Source organism: Salmo salar, chromosome 12 (genome assembly GCF_965601325.2).
Source record: "Salmo salar chromosome 12, fSalSal1, whole genome shotgun sequence".
Classification (NCBI taxonomy): Eukaryota; Metazoa; Chordata; class Actinopteri; order Salmoniformes; family Salmonidae; genus Salmo; species Salmo salar.
Genome location: NC_138302.1, coordinates 88,785,875 through 88,798,924, shown reverse-complemented (window position 1 = coordinate 88,798,924; position 13,050 = coordinate 88,785,875). Strand labels below are relative to the sequence as shown.

At 43.0% G+C, this 13,050-nt stretch overlaps 1 protein-coding gene across 1 annotated transcript in view; it reads right to left on the bottom strand.

The window, feature by feature from the left end:
• Positions 1-9,757, bottom strand: part of LOC106565969 (ski oncogene) — a 54,128-nt gene extending 44,371 nt beyond the window's left edge. The window contains exon 1 of the mRNA XM_014133686.3: positions 8,229-9,757. Coding sequence (XP_013989161.1) covers positions 8,229-9,128 — 900 coding nt within the window. The 5' untranslated portion in view covers positions 9,129-9,757. The remainder of the gene's footprint in view (positions 1-8,228) is intronic.
• Positions 9,758-13,050: the final 3,293 nt, after the last annotated feature.

The following is a 13,050-nucleotide window of genomic DNA, read 5'->3' as shown; positions in this document are numbered from 1 at the left end:
CATCAAGTTCTTATTTAGCAGAAGAAGAGCAGCTCTGCTTAGCAACCACATCGGCCCTCCAATCACAGGCCTACTGTATGGAGGAGACTCCAGCCTGTGCGTGTGCGGTGTGCGTGTGTGTGTGCGTGTGTGTGTGTGTGTGGGGGGGGGGGGGGGGGGGGGGGGGGGGGGCGTGCGTGTGCGTGTGTGCGTGTAGTCTTTGAGAGAACTCAGTTAAAAACCATATTTCATACAGACAAGACTTTCTAACCTAGTGATTACAGAATAATGTTGGTTGCTAACAGATGCTTTCCTCTCCCTCTTGGATTGTTTGAATTCTGAACTGAACCTGCAGTGAGAGTTAATCTGTTCCAATTAATCCTAAAATAAATGATGTATATCCTGGAGAGCAAGGAAGTAGTAAATCCTTAAAACATTCACTACTTTTCCAGTTCAGTTACTGTAGCGCAGCCTACCATTTGCAGCAGCTACAACTGAAATGATTGCATGATTTGTGAGCATTTAAATCCATCATTTGGAACAAATGCTGTCTGAACATTGAGCAGTCTTTTTGGTTTAGCTACGTGAGCTAATCCTCCTGATAGCTTTGGGGGTGTTTGGTGGGCGTAACGTAGGCGAGAGCAGCAGGCCGATTTGTCATATGGCACCAGCAGGCTCTGTTCTGTTCTGGCTGGAGCTACATTACTGTTGCACTGGTCTGACAGATCAACAAACACAGACTAGTACTGCTGGTCAGTTCAAAGGCAAACCAAGATGGACATAATAAATAAATAAAAAATGATACTGTCTGTGGCTTCAAAAACTGTAGAAAGAAACTTTCATCAGAATCATCCTAATATTACTAAGCCTTGTGTGTTGCAGCAAGCCAGTCTGGAAGACATATTCTCATATTTCTAATTCCTGACCCTAATAATCATGGGGCGGCAGCGTAGCCAAGTGGTTATAGAGTTGGACTAGTAACTGAAAGGTTGCAAGTTCAAATCCCTGAGCTGACAAGGTACGAATCTGTTGTTCTGCCCCTGAACAAGGGGTGGCAGCGTAGGCAAGTGGTTACCCACAGTTCCTAGGCTGTCATTGAAAATAAGAATTTGTTCTTAACTGACTTGCCTAGTTAAAAAAAGGTAAAATCTAATAATGAAAATTCCAGACAAAGTTAGCAGTAAGGCCAAACATGAGGAAAGAGAACATTACAGTCTCCCTGTCTGAGGAGGTCAAACTAGACTTAGATCTATCGATGAGCTGTCCAGATGTTTATTTTCATCCAAACTGAGTCAGTGCATTCCAGGATTAAAACCTCCTCCTATCCTCCCAGCAGCAGGTGCAGGCTCCAGGATTAAAACCTCCTCCTATCCTCCCAGCAGCAGGTGCAGGCTCCAGGATTAAAACCTCCTCCTCCTATCCTCCCAGCAGCAGGTGCAGGCTCCAGGATTAAAACCTCCTCCTCCTATCCTCCCAGCAGCAGGTGCAGGCTCCAGGATTAAAACCTCCTCCTCCTATCCTCCCAGCAGCAGGTGCAGGCTCCAGGATTTTTTCTATCCACACAGATGGAGCAGAGTCTTAATCATGTATCTCTAAATCACGAGGCTATCGCAGATGAATTGATGATCATAAAATAACACCAAACCCCATCCAGGCATCTGTTCTCAGCAAGACTACAGTCACAGCCACAGCTAATCTCCTCCTCCTCTCCACCTCCTCCTCCTCTCCACCTCCTCCTCCTCGCCTCACTAATCTCCTCCTCCTCTCCACCTCCTCCTCCTCTCCACCTCCACCTCCTCTCCTCACTAATCTCCTCCTCCTCTCCACCTCCTCCTCACTAATCTCCTCCTCTGACTGTCTACTGTTAAACACCACCTTTAAAGAATGCACACCACATCAACAAACCCTGTACCATCTATTTGTCATAGGTTATGAATAATGGTATGAGGTTTACATGAAGCTGTACTTTCAGGTTAGTGTGCATGCTTTTGAAGCAGACAGACAGTGACCAGTCAGTGGCGACTGGCTGCCCTACATGGAACAGGATGCCATTGATACAGACAGACACAGCAAAGTGCTCAGTCATAGGTTTCCCACCATGGGAGAGGCTGTGAGTTAGAGACATTTTACCCACGCACCACCCAAAGAAACAAGACATTAACAAAAAGGAATGGCTGCACTTAACAGCCTCTGAAAGGCAGGGCTCTGGAACAAAGGAGGCGGCTGGTCTTTAGCACACATCACCCATGACAGAGCTCCAGCTGACGTCCTTTTAACAGGGGGTCAGCCTTTGGAGAATGGAGGGCGAGACCCCTGTGAGCTCCTCACACCCCTCTTTCTGACACAATGCCTCTCACTCTCCTTCAATCACATAGAATATGAGATGATGCACTTCTCTAGTTAGCCATGTTTTCAAAGGGGTTTACAGACGAGGCAATTGAACAGACTCAGAGCTCCTTATATTGAATCCTACCAACAACACTCTGGGCTGGATGCATTATCCACCGAAATATTTGTTTGCTTGGGGACTAGGCTATGGTTTAGGTTGAACTGGAGGCAGAGGTTGGAGATGCTGGGACTGAGTTTGGCTTGGCTGGTCCGTTTAGGGGAGGTGCTGGTCAGTGAGGAAGTGTGTGTTGGGTCAGTGGTGGTCAGACAGGGGTGACCGAGGGCCGGGCCAGGGGGATGAACCATGTGTGCTCTCAGGGCTTCCCAGAGGTTAGCAGACAGATGGGAGAGGAAATGAGCCGGCAGTGAGCTCATTTGAATCACCCAGACCAGCTGATCCAGGCATAATACATGCCCACTCACATGCACATACTGCACACACACTCATATACACCCCCTCACAGACACATGAATACACATACACACAGACAACAATGTTTTTTACCCCTACCTACATGTACATATTACCTCAATTACCTCAATTACCTCAACTACCTCGTAGCCCTACACATTCACTCTGTACTGGCACTCCTTGTATATAGCCTCATTATTCTATTGTGTTAATAGTTCCTATTTTTTCTGCTTATTTTGATTATTTTTGTATTTTTTAACTCTGCATTGTTGGGAAAGGGCTCGTAAAGTAAGCCTTCGGTAAAGTCTACACCTGTCGTATTCAGCGCATGTGACAAATAACGTTTGATTTGATTTGTCTTGCTAGCCATAGGTTACACAGAGCAATACATAAGCACACAGATGTCAGGCTTTACACACACATAAAACACACACCGTCCCTCTCTACCTCAGAGTACAGTACTCAGTTGACTGGTTTGGTCCCAGGTTTGAGGCTCATTTGATGGAGTGAACAGAACAATGGGATGAGAAATGGCATAACTTGGCCTCACAAGAACAAGTTTAATATCCATTCCATTAAGGAAGGACTACATGGGTCTCCACAGTCTGCTTCTTCTCTACACTCATACACAAGATTGATGTTATTGCTCTTACTTGTTAAGCTTATACTAAGAAATATTGGACAACGGGGGGAAACATATTTTAGTCATTCCTCACAAAACCAGATTTTATGTACTTTCCCTAAATAGAAGAACAAGTGGAATTCATATTTCAGAAAAGCAATCAATATCATATTTTGTACCTTTGATATATGGTTATTTATTTGAAATGTGGGGTTTCATAAGATCATTTGTTTGTGTTGTATGCTGGTGTACTTGTTTCCTGTATGATAGATACTGGTGTACTATGTGTTTTTGTATTTGCGTGGTTGCTAGGCTAGTTCGGAATAATGTTTGTTATTTGTATTTATTTATTTGCTGTGTCTCTCTGTCCTTTATCAGACAGCCATCTGGCCAGTGGACTGGACACAAGGACATCTGATTGGACGCTGTAAAAAGAGTGGGGGTGAGTGGGGTCAGTCTCTGTGGATAGAGGTCAGGTGTCACAGCTCTTTAACAACACATGTTAAGGCCCTGCCCTACTGGGCCCGCATCTCTTCAATGAGAGACCACAGCCTGTTTTCTTCCAATCTACCCCCATCTTTACATTAGGCAACAGCTAAATGACCAAATGCAGGATTCGATTTAAAACAGACACAATGGACTTCTGACAGGGGCGGACTGGCCATCTGACATTTCTGGCAAATGCCAGATGGGCTGGTCCATTATTAGCCCAGTTGACCTGTCTAACTGGGGTTTTTAGCGCAGTGTGGGGGCATCAATGGGGGAAAAATGGGCCGGTGTGTTATAAATGCCAGGGACAATTTCTGGTCCCAGTCCACCCCTGATCTCTGGTGTCATCCCCCTCAATTCCCTGTCTGCTTTGTACCCGAACAATGATATCCAACTATAATGCTGTCTCTAGCTATGTAGAAACCCTGTTCAACTTGTTCTACAGAACTTTGGAAATTTTTATTTAAATGCTGGAAGAAAAGCACATTTTTTGTCCATTTAAATGTCTTTTTATTCAAAGAAAATACAAAACAATAGCAAAAAGGTCATTTTTAACTGAACCTAGTTTACAGAGCTCTGTGTACAGTAGTGTAACTGAAGGCCCAAACAGACAGACATGATCCTGGATGAGGTCTGACCCAACACACACTCTGACATTAGTGTGGGTCTGAGGTCGGTTGATAACATTGTTGTTGTTTTATGGGTAAGCGAGCCAGGGCTGGCTGCTAGTGGCCCTGTCAGTCCAGCCTCTCAGCAGCTTCCCCTGTCAGAGTGATGTATGGGAGCACTGTTGTGTAGCTCCCCAAGGACCAGGCCTGGCTGTCTGCTAACTGGGACACTACTGACTGTGAACCAAGGCAGGCAGACACACACGCACAAGCACACACCCCAACCCCACACCACCCTATGCCCCCTGAAGCAGAGACCTCACAGTTTTGAAAATATGAAACACACTGACCATATATCATGTCACGATGACTACAGTTAGGACAGCAGCAGTAAGCAACAGGTGGTGGAGATTTTGCCACACAGACATTTTTTCTTTAGGTACAAGCCACTGTGAAGTTTTGAATGTCCATTTCTTATGTGGAAATGACACAGATTATGTAAATGTATTATTAAATGTGCATTAACTGTGAGATTTTGAAAACTGTAGAGGGCACAATGTTACTGTGTCTCAAAAGAGAGACACTGGAAGCCGTTTTACAAGCAGTTTAGAAATTAAGAACATACACTACCATTCAACAGTGTGGAGTCACTTAGAAATGTCCTTGTTCTTTAAAGAAAAGCACATTTTTTGTCCATTAAAATAACATCAAATTGATCAGAAATACATTGTTAATGTTGTCAATGACTATTGTAGCTGGAAACGGCAGATTTTTTATGGAATATCTACGTAGGCGTACAGAGGCCCATTATCAGCAACCATCACTCCTGTGTTCCAATGGCACGTTGTGTTAGCTAATCCAAGTTTATCATTTTAAAAGGCTAATTGATCATTAGAAAACCCTTTTGCAATTATGTTAGCACAGCTGAAAACTGTTGTGCTAATTAAAGAAGCAATAAAACTGGCCTTCTTTAGACTAGTTGAGTATCTGGAGCATCAGCATTTGTGGGTTCAATTACAGGCTCAAAATGGCCAGAAACAAAGAACTTTCTTCTGAAACGCGTCAGTCTATTCTTGTTCTGAGAAATGAAGGCTATTCCATGGGAGAAATTACCAAGAAACTGAAGATCTCGTACAGCGCTGTGAACTACTCCCATCACAGAACAGCACAAACTGGCTCTAACCAGAATAGAAAGAGGAGTGGGAGGCCCCGGTGCAGAACTGAGCAAGAGGACAAGTACATTAGAGTGTCTAGTTTGAGAAACAGATGCCTCGCAAGTCCTCAACTGGCAGTTTCATTAAATAGTACCCGCAAAACACCAGCCTCAACGTGAAGAGGCGACTCCAGGATGCTGGCCTTCTAAGCAGAGATGCAAAGAAAAAGACATATCTCAGACTGACCAATAAAAATGAAATATTAAGATGGGTGAAAGAACACAGACACTGGACAGAGGAACTCTGCCTAGAAGGTCAGCATCCCGGAGTCGCCTCTTCACTGTTGACGTTGAGACTCACGATTATGCATTCGTGTCTCTTCCATAGATGGCTTAAAAGAAACACAGACTGGTAGATGCATAATGGATTATGGTCATTGTAGTTAATTACCATGTTTTATGCGCTAACCTATGTAGAATATTGGCCTGTTGGAAACTACAACTCCCTACTACATCGCACAGTTCAGGCTGGATGTGATTTATCTCTAGAGAAACTGTGCAATATGCGCATTGAGCTCACTGGAGAAAAAAAACGCAATTTATTTAAAATATTTGAACTGACGTCAGTCAATTAGTTGTTTTAAACTGAAAAATAATCTATATTTCGGTTAATCGCTCAGAAATAATATTCAACCAAGCCTCTCTTGGTCGAGGTAGACCTCCATTCATTTCTAATAATACATACAAATTCCACAATTTCCTGTGTAGGAATGATAATGCAATGTAAAGTCACTGAGAGGAATATTGAAGAGACATAGCCTGTCTCCTGTTCAGAGTGTAGTTGTTACACCACAGTGAAACATAGTGTCCAGTCATTAGCAAAGTCCCACTCAACAGCTGTTGTGAGCTGAGGGAAACAGCCACCATTTCTCCCTGTTCTTTGTCCATTCTGAACATCTGTGAACCTCGCGTGGAGCAAGGCAGCACAGCCATAGACCTCAGGCAAGTGGTCACCCTGAAAACCTTCCACCACCCTGCATTCAATGGGCTCAAGTTCGCACGCACACACACACACACACACACACACACACACACACACACACACACACACACACACACACACACACACACACACACACACACACACACACACACACACACACACACACACACACACACACACACCACACACATACACACAACCTATCCTGATCTAACACACATTGTGATAACCCATAGTTCATTAAACTCTTATCCCCTAACCCACCTTGTGGCCCAATAATGGATTCCCCTCCCTTCTCTGACGCTAATAAAATCTGTCATATGAAGATGCCCTTGAGTTACCTTATGGGGGTTCCAAGGAGAGTGGAGTGGAGGACCACTCAGGGTGTGAACGTTTGAGGTTCTTTTGTTTTCCAAGGAACATTTTAAAACAACCTTTTTAATGTGAATTTAAACCAATGTACCTGCACTGTAAAAAGGCAGAGAGGAAAACATTGGAGATGAATAATGTGTATGTGAATGTGTGTATGAATGTATGAATGTGTGTGGAGTGAGTGAGTGAGTGAGTGAGTGAGTGAGTGAGTGAGTGAGTGAGTGAGTGAGTGAGTGAGTGAGTGAGTGAGTGAGTGAGTGAGTGAGTGAGTGAGTGAGTGAGTGAGTGAGTGAGTGAGTGAGTGAGTGAGACCAATAGAACAGGGCAGGGGAAGGGGCCATCATATACAGGCTAGTCATCCCTACTGTACATTGTCAGTTGCAAATGTAACAGTGATGGAATGACTCAATAGTGTGGGCTAAATGGAATGCAATAAGATATCGCATTCAGATATCCTTAGTTGTTCTTAACAAGCAACTGTGTAATAGGGCCATTAAACACTACCACTACCATTGATTAATGAATAACAACACATTAACCAATCACAAATTATAAACTGGGTGGTTCAAGCCCTGAATGCTGATTGGCTGACATCCGTGGTATATCAGACCATATACCACCAGTATGACAAAACAGTTATTTTTACTGCTCTAATTACATTGGTAGATAAGAAACATGAGCTGGTGACACCCAGAATAATAGTTAGTGTGGAGGTGCTGACTAACGGAGAATAAACTATCAACTATCAAAATAAAGAAAGTCTCACACTCCATGTATAATCTCCCAGCAATTTAATGGGTATTTACCAACGTTTTGGCACAGTGATGCCAAACGTTGGTAAATACCCATTAGATTTCCTGGAGATTATACATGGAGTGTGAGACTTTCTTTATTTTGATAATTACATTGGTTACCAGTTTATAATAGCAATAAGGCACCTTGGGGGTTTGTGATATATGGCCAATATACCACGGCTAAGGGCTGTATCCAGGCACTCCCCGTTGCATCATACAAAGGACAGCCCTTAGCTGTGGTATATTGGCAATTTACCACACCTCCTCGAGCCTTGTTGCTTAATTATACAACGGGTGGGTCTAATCCTGAATGCTGAATTATCACTTAATTAAATGTTAATGTATGTCATCAAATATGTTAAAAGATATTTTAAACACAAACTTTAAAAAAAACTTGAACAGACTTACACGGCATGATTTGTTTGAGAACTTGTTCACGAAGTCAAATTTGCCTTTCATTTCTTTGAGGTTCTGATCCAGGACAGCCTTCTCTTCTTTCCCTGTATAGTCCGGGTCCAGGAGAACATAGACCCGCCAGTTAGCCGAGTCGAACCCCCAGTGAACTGTCCGGTTCTCTAGTCTTTTGTGACTATGGACCACAAACTTGTGAGTGGGGTACATGAGTCTGCAGTCCATGCATTGGATACAGGCGGTATTGGGACTGGTATACAGTTCTGGGACAAATAACCCCTTACACCTACCAAAACATTCGTGGTATACTTTGAAGCTTTTTTCCGTCCTCTCCAACTCCAGGGAGCCAGACAGCTCTTTGTTGCAGTGAGGAGGGTAGATACCACAGTAAATGAGGGCATTGCAGAGGCGCTCAGCATCCGTCTGGGTGATCAGTCCGCATGATGGGGCAGAGAAGGGCAGGATACCCACGACTTTGAGGATCTCCAGCTGGTCCGCAGTGCACCGGGAGCAGTAGATATGCAGGTCGTCGCACACCGAGTTGATCTGCTGAAGAGAGAAATCCCGCAGGACACTGTTGAGAATCTGCGGCAGACACAGCCGTTTCTCGCCGCCGACCACGAAACAAGAAATTGTCTCGCGCTCCAGGACAGTTTCGCACCTTTCGATGGAGCGGTCGGATGGAATGAACAACGGCCCCGACAAAACCTGGGGTGTCAGGGGAGGCATGGCCAGCATCAGTTCAGCTGTTTTTCCATCTTTGTTGAAGAGAATTTCCTGGTGCCACCGAGCGGAGAACGCCGCCGGTCCACCAAGGGAGCTCCTGGAACTCAAATGAAACTGCTTCAGAGTTTGCTGAAGTCCGGGATGAGGCTGGAAGCTTGATGGAGCCTCCATGTTTTCGCCACTAGAGAAGTGAGTTCAAATTTACGCGACCTATTTTAATCAGTTGTCTTCAAAATCCACCAAAAGAGCATTTCCATGTCACTAGAGAATGTCACCACCGGCCCAGGTCGTTATATATATATATTTAAAAAAAATGAGGATAAGACACTATTGAGTTGAAATACTCTTAACTCTCCCCAGTCCACAGATAAAAAATATAAATCCGTCGGACCACTCACAAAAGAGCGTCAAAACGATACAATGTTTATCTTCTCCAAAGCAGTCTCTGGTTGTAATGTCTATGTCTAGTCTGCACGATGTGATCCTCAAATATGCCAAGTCTGCGCAGTCTGGCGTTCTCTCTCTCTCTCTCTCTCTCTCTCTCTCTCTTTCCCCTCCCTCTCCTTCTCTCTCTCTCTCTCTGTTTGTTTGTGTCTGGTTCAGTCATTGAATCCCGGCCAGGAATGTGACTGACTCCCCGGGCTGGCTGTTCCCTGAACGAGTTGTCCCTCCCCCTCATACCATGGCCGCAGCAGCAGCAGCCACAAAAACCTAGTAGACTGGAAAGTAAGGGTGGAGTCTGACCTCAATGGGGAGAATACATTAATCTCAATTGAAACTATTAAAACTAGTTCCAAGGAACCTTTATAATGCATGAATGTATCCATGGCAGTGTTCATAAATATATGTGTGATACCACAGTCTTGGTGTCAGTGGTATCTACACTGAGTGTACTAAACATTAAGAGCACTTACTCTTTCCATGACATACACTGACCAGATGAATCCAGGTGAAAGCTATGATCCCTTATTGATGTAATTTGTTAACTCCACTTCAATCAGTGTAGATGAAGGGGAGGAGACAGGTTAAAGAAGGATTTTTAAGCCTTGAGATAATTGAGAAATGGATTGTGTATGTGTGCCATTCAGAGGGTGAATGCGCAAGACAAAGGATGTAAGTGCCTTTGAACGAGGAATGGTAGTAGGTGCCAGGCTCACCGGTTTTTGTTAAGAACTGCAACGTTGCTGGGTTTTTCATGTAGAGTCCATGCCCCAACGAATTGAGGCTGTTCTGAGGGCAAAGGGGGGGACACATATTTGTTGTTGTTGTTGCCTAAATTAAATGTTCTTGCTGGCTCTCTTTTTTTGATTATTGACCTGTGGAACACTCTCCATGTATCTACAATTATATATAAATTTGATCAGTAAGAAGTGGGCTTTTGAGGGTTTTTTTCTCACAAGACTTAGATTAGACTCAGATTAGTAATGGGGGTTAGTTGTAACAGGGTTATTTGTACTGCAGTGTACCTACAATTATATTGTATTTTATATAGTATTTAGACACATTCACATAATGATATCAAATTTCACAGTGCTATTATTGTGAAGTGGAAATGTCTAGGAGCAACAACGGCTCAGCCGCGAAGTGGTAGGCCACACAAACTCACTGAATGGGACCGCCGAGTGCTGAAGCGTGTAAAAATCATCTGTCCTCTGTTGCAACACTCACTACTAAGTTCCAAACTGCCTCTGGAAGCAACATCAGCACAATAACTGTTCATTGTCGGGAGCTTCATGAAATGGGTTTCCGTGGTCGAGCAGCCACACACAAGCCTGAGATCACCATGCTCAATGCCAAGCGTCGGCTGGAGTGGTGTAAAGCTCGCCACCATTGGACTCTGGATCAGTGGAAACGCATTCTCTGGAGTGATAAAGCACACTTCACCATCTGGCAGTCCGACGGACGAATCTGGATTTGGCGGATGCCAGGAGAACGCTACCTGCCCCAATGCATAGTGCCAACTGTAACGTTTGGTGGAGGAGGAATAATGGTCTGGGACTGTTTTTCATGGTTCAGGCTAGGCCCCTTAGTTCCAGTGAAAATAAATCTTAACGCCAACATACAGCATACAGCATACCTTCTAGATGTTTCTGTGCTTCCAACTTTGTGGCAAAAGTTTGGGGAAGGCCCTTTCCTGTTTCAGCATGACAATGCCCGCATGCACAAAGCGAGGTTCATACAGAAATAGTTTGTCGAAATCGGTGTGGAAGAATCACCCAACATCAGTGCCCGACCTCACTAACGCTCTTACGGCTGAATGGAAGCAAATCCCAAAGCAATGTTCCAACACTCGCTAATGTAGGAACATTGCCTTTACGTTTCAAACACGCTGTAACACTGACATACCGCGATACAGATCGAATAGAGCCCTAAAATAGTATTTTCATAAATAAGCAAAAGGCAAAAAGTGTTACATTTAGCCCCGGTCTCTCCTAGCCCAAACATGATCTTACGTTTTCCCCCGCAGTGCTAAACCTAAATAAGTACATTTAGTTATCAAACCCTAATCTCCAAATTAATACTTCACACAAAATATTACTATTATTATGAAATTGTTTAATAGTCACATTAAGTTAAATTATTTCAATTGTGTATTTAGTAGCTTACAGACACCTGCAATTATAGCAAATCCTAGCCGGTAACACTTCACATTTACATTTAAGACATTTAGCAGACGCTCTTATCCAGAGCGACTTTAAAATAACTTTCATGAATATGCCATTATGAATGCTTAGAAATGTTTATAAATGCTTTATAAATGGTTATACATGTTCAATGCTTATGATGAATTGTAATTCTTATCAGCTAATACTTAGGCCTATAAATGCTTAAATTATTAATAAGTATTTCATTATTCGTAAACATGTAGGCCTATTAACATTTATAATTTGCCTAGTTTATTAATGGTTATTTGTCAAAGTTATAATAAAGTGTTACCCAAATATTTCTATGGTCAGCTGCCAAAAGTCTTTAATAGTCTACTATTTAACAGGCAGAACGACATAACAGAATAAGTTGAATATCCAATGAATCATTTGTAGATATAGCCATGAAAAGTAGGACCTCATTGTGCTTTTGGAAAAACGTGTACTACAAGTTAGTGTACACTATAGGTTTATGTAGGTTAATGTGAACCCCTGAAATTAATAGGAAGCTATGATTAGTGTCCTATGCTGAATTCTTTGGTGCAGAAAATATATATTTCCTTAACACTTCAGATAAGATTTGTGTGACCACTGGACCATTCTATACGCCCAGTCTTTTGCAAAATATTTTGCACATTTTACTCCAATTGGAAAACCTTTTGCAACAAAAACTAGCGTTTCAATGGTCAAATTCAGGTAGGTCCCTCCACGTTACGTTCTGCTTGCTTCCGTTTATTTCTTGAACGGTAAACAGTTTCCGTTGGAAGACAGAATGAGTACACACCAGGACGATGTTCAGTATCCAAATGTTGAACGTTATAGATATGCAACGAATAGAGCCGACGCGATTCTTTATTATTCGTCAGAGGCATGTTTGTTCCTCATAGCGTATTACTATCTGAACATTCCAAAACGTTGGGTCTTGCTGAACGCACCCCAGTTTGATGACAATATTTTGTGGATTTGTTCCCCTTTGTGGCGCTCTACACATGATATAACCAGGGGGTTTTCACTACGCCGATGTTTTGCAACAGAAAACGTTTACTCCAAACGGGAAAAGTTTTGCAACGAAAACTATCGTTTCTATTATACAAATGCACGTAGTTCCTACCCTATTACGTTCCGTTTGCTCGGATTACTTGCGTTTGGTTCTTAAACGGTTTCCGTTGCAAGACGTAATGAATCCATCCCTGGGTCCAGTTTCCCCGGTTTGACGGCATGGTCAGGAATAAACTTGCACCCTGTCCTTCACCTTACATGGGTTCATTAAGATACCACTAGAGGGTGCTAAAATATAATTTAATAAGAGCTGGAAAAATAGGAAGCAATAGGAATTTTGTGGCAATATAAAAAAATGACAGTCTTATTAATATATAATCGTAGGCCAAAGAACATTCTGGGCAACTTATTGTTTGTTTACACATGTAACATGAATTAATGTGAGAAGG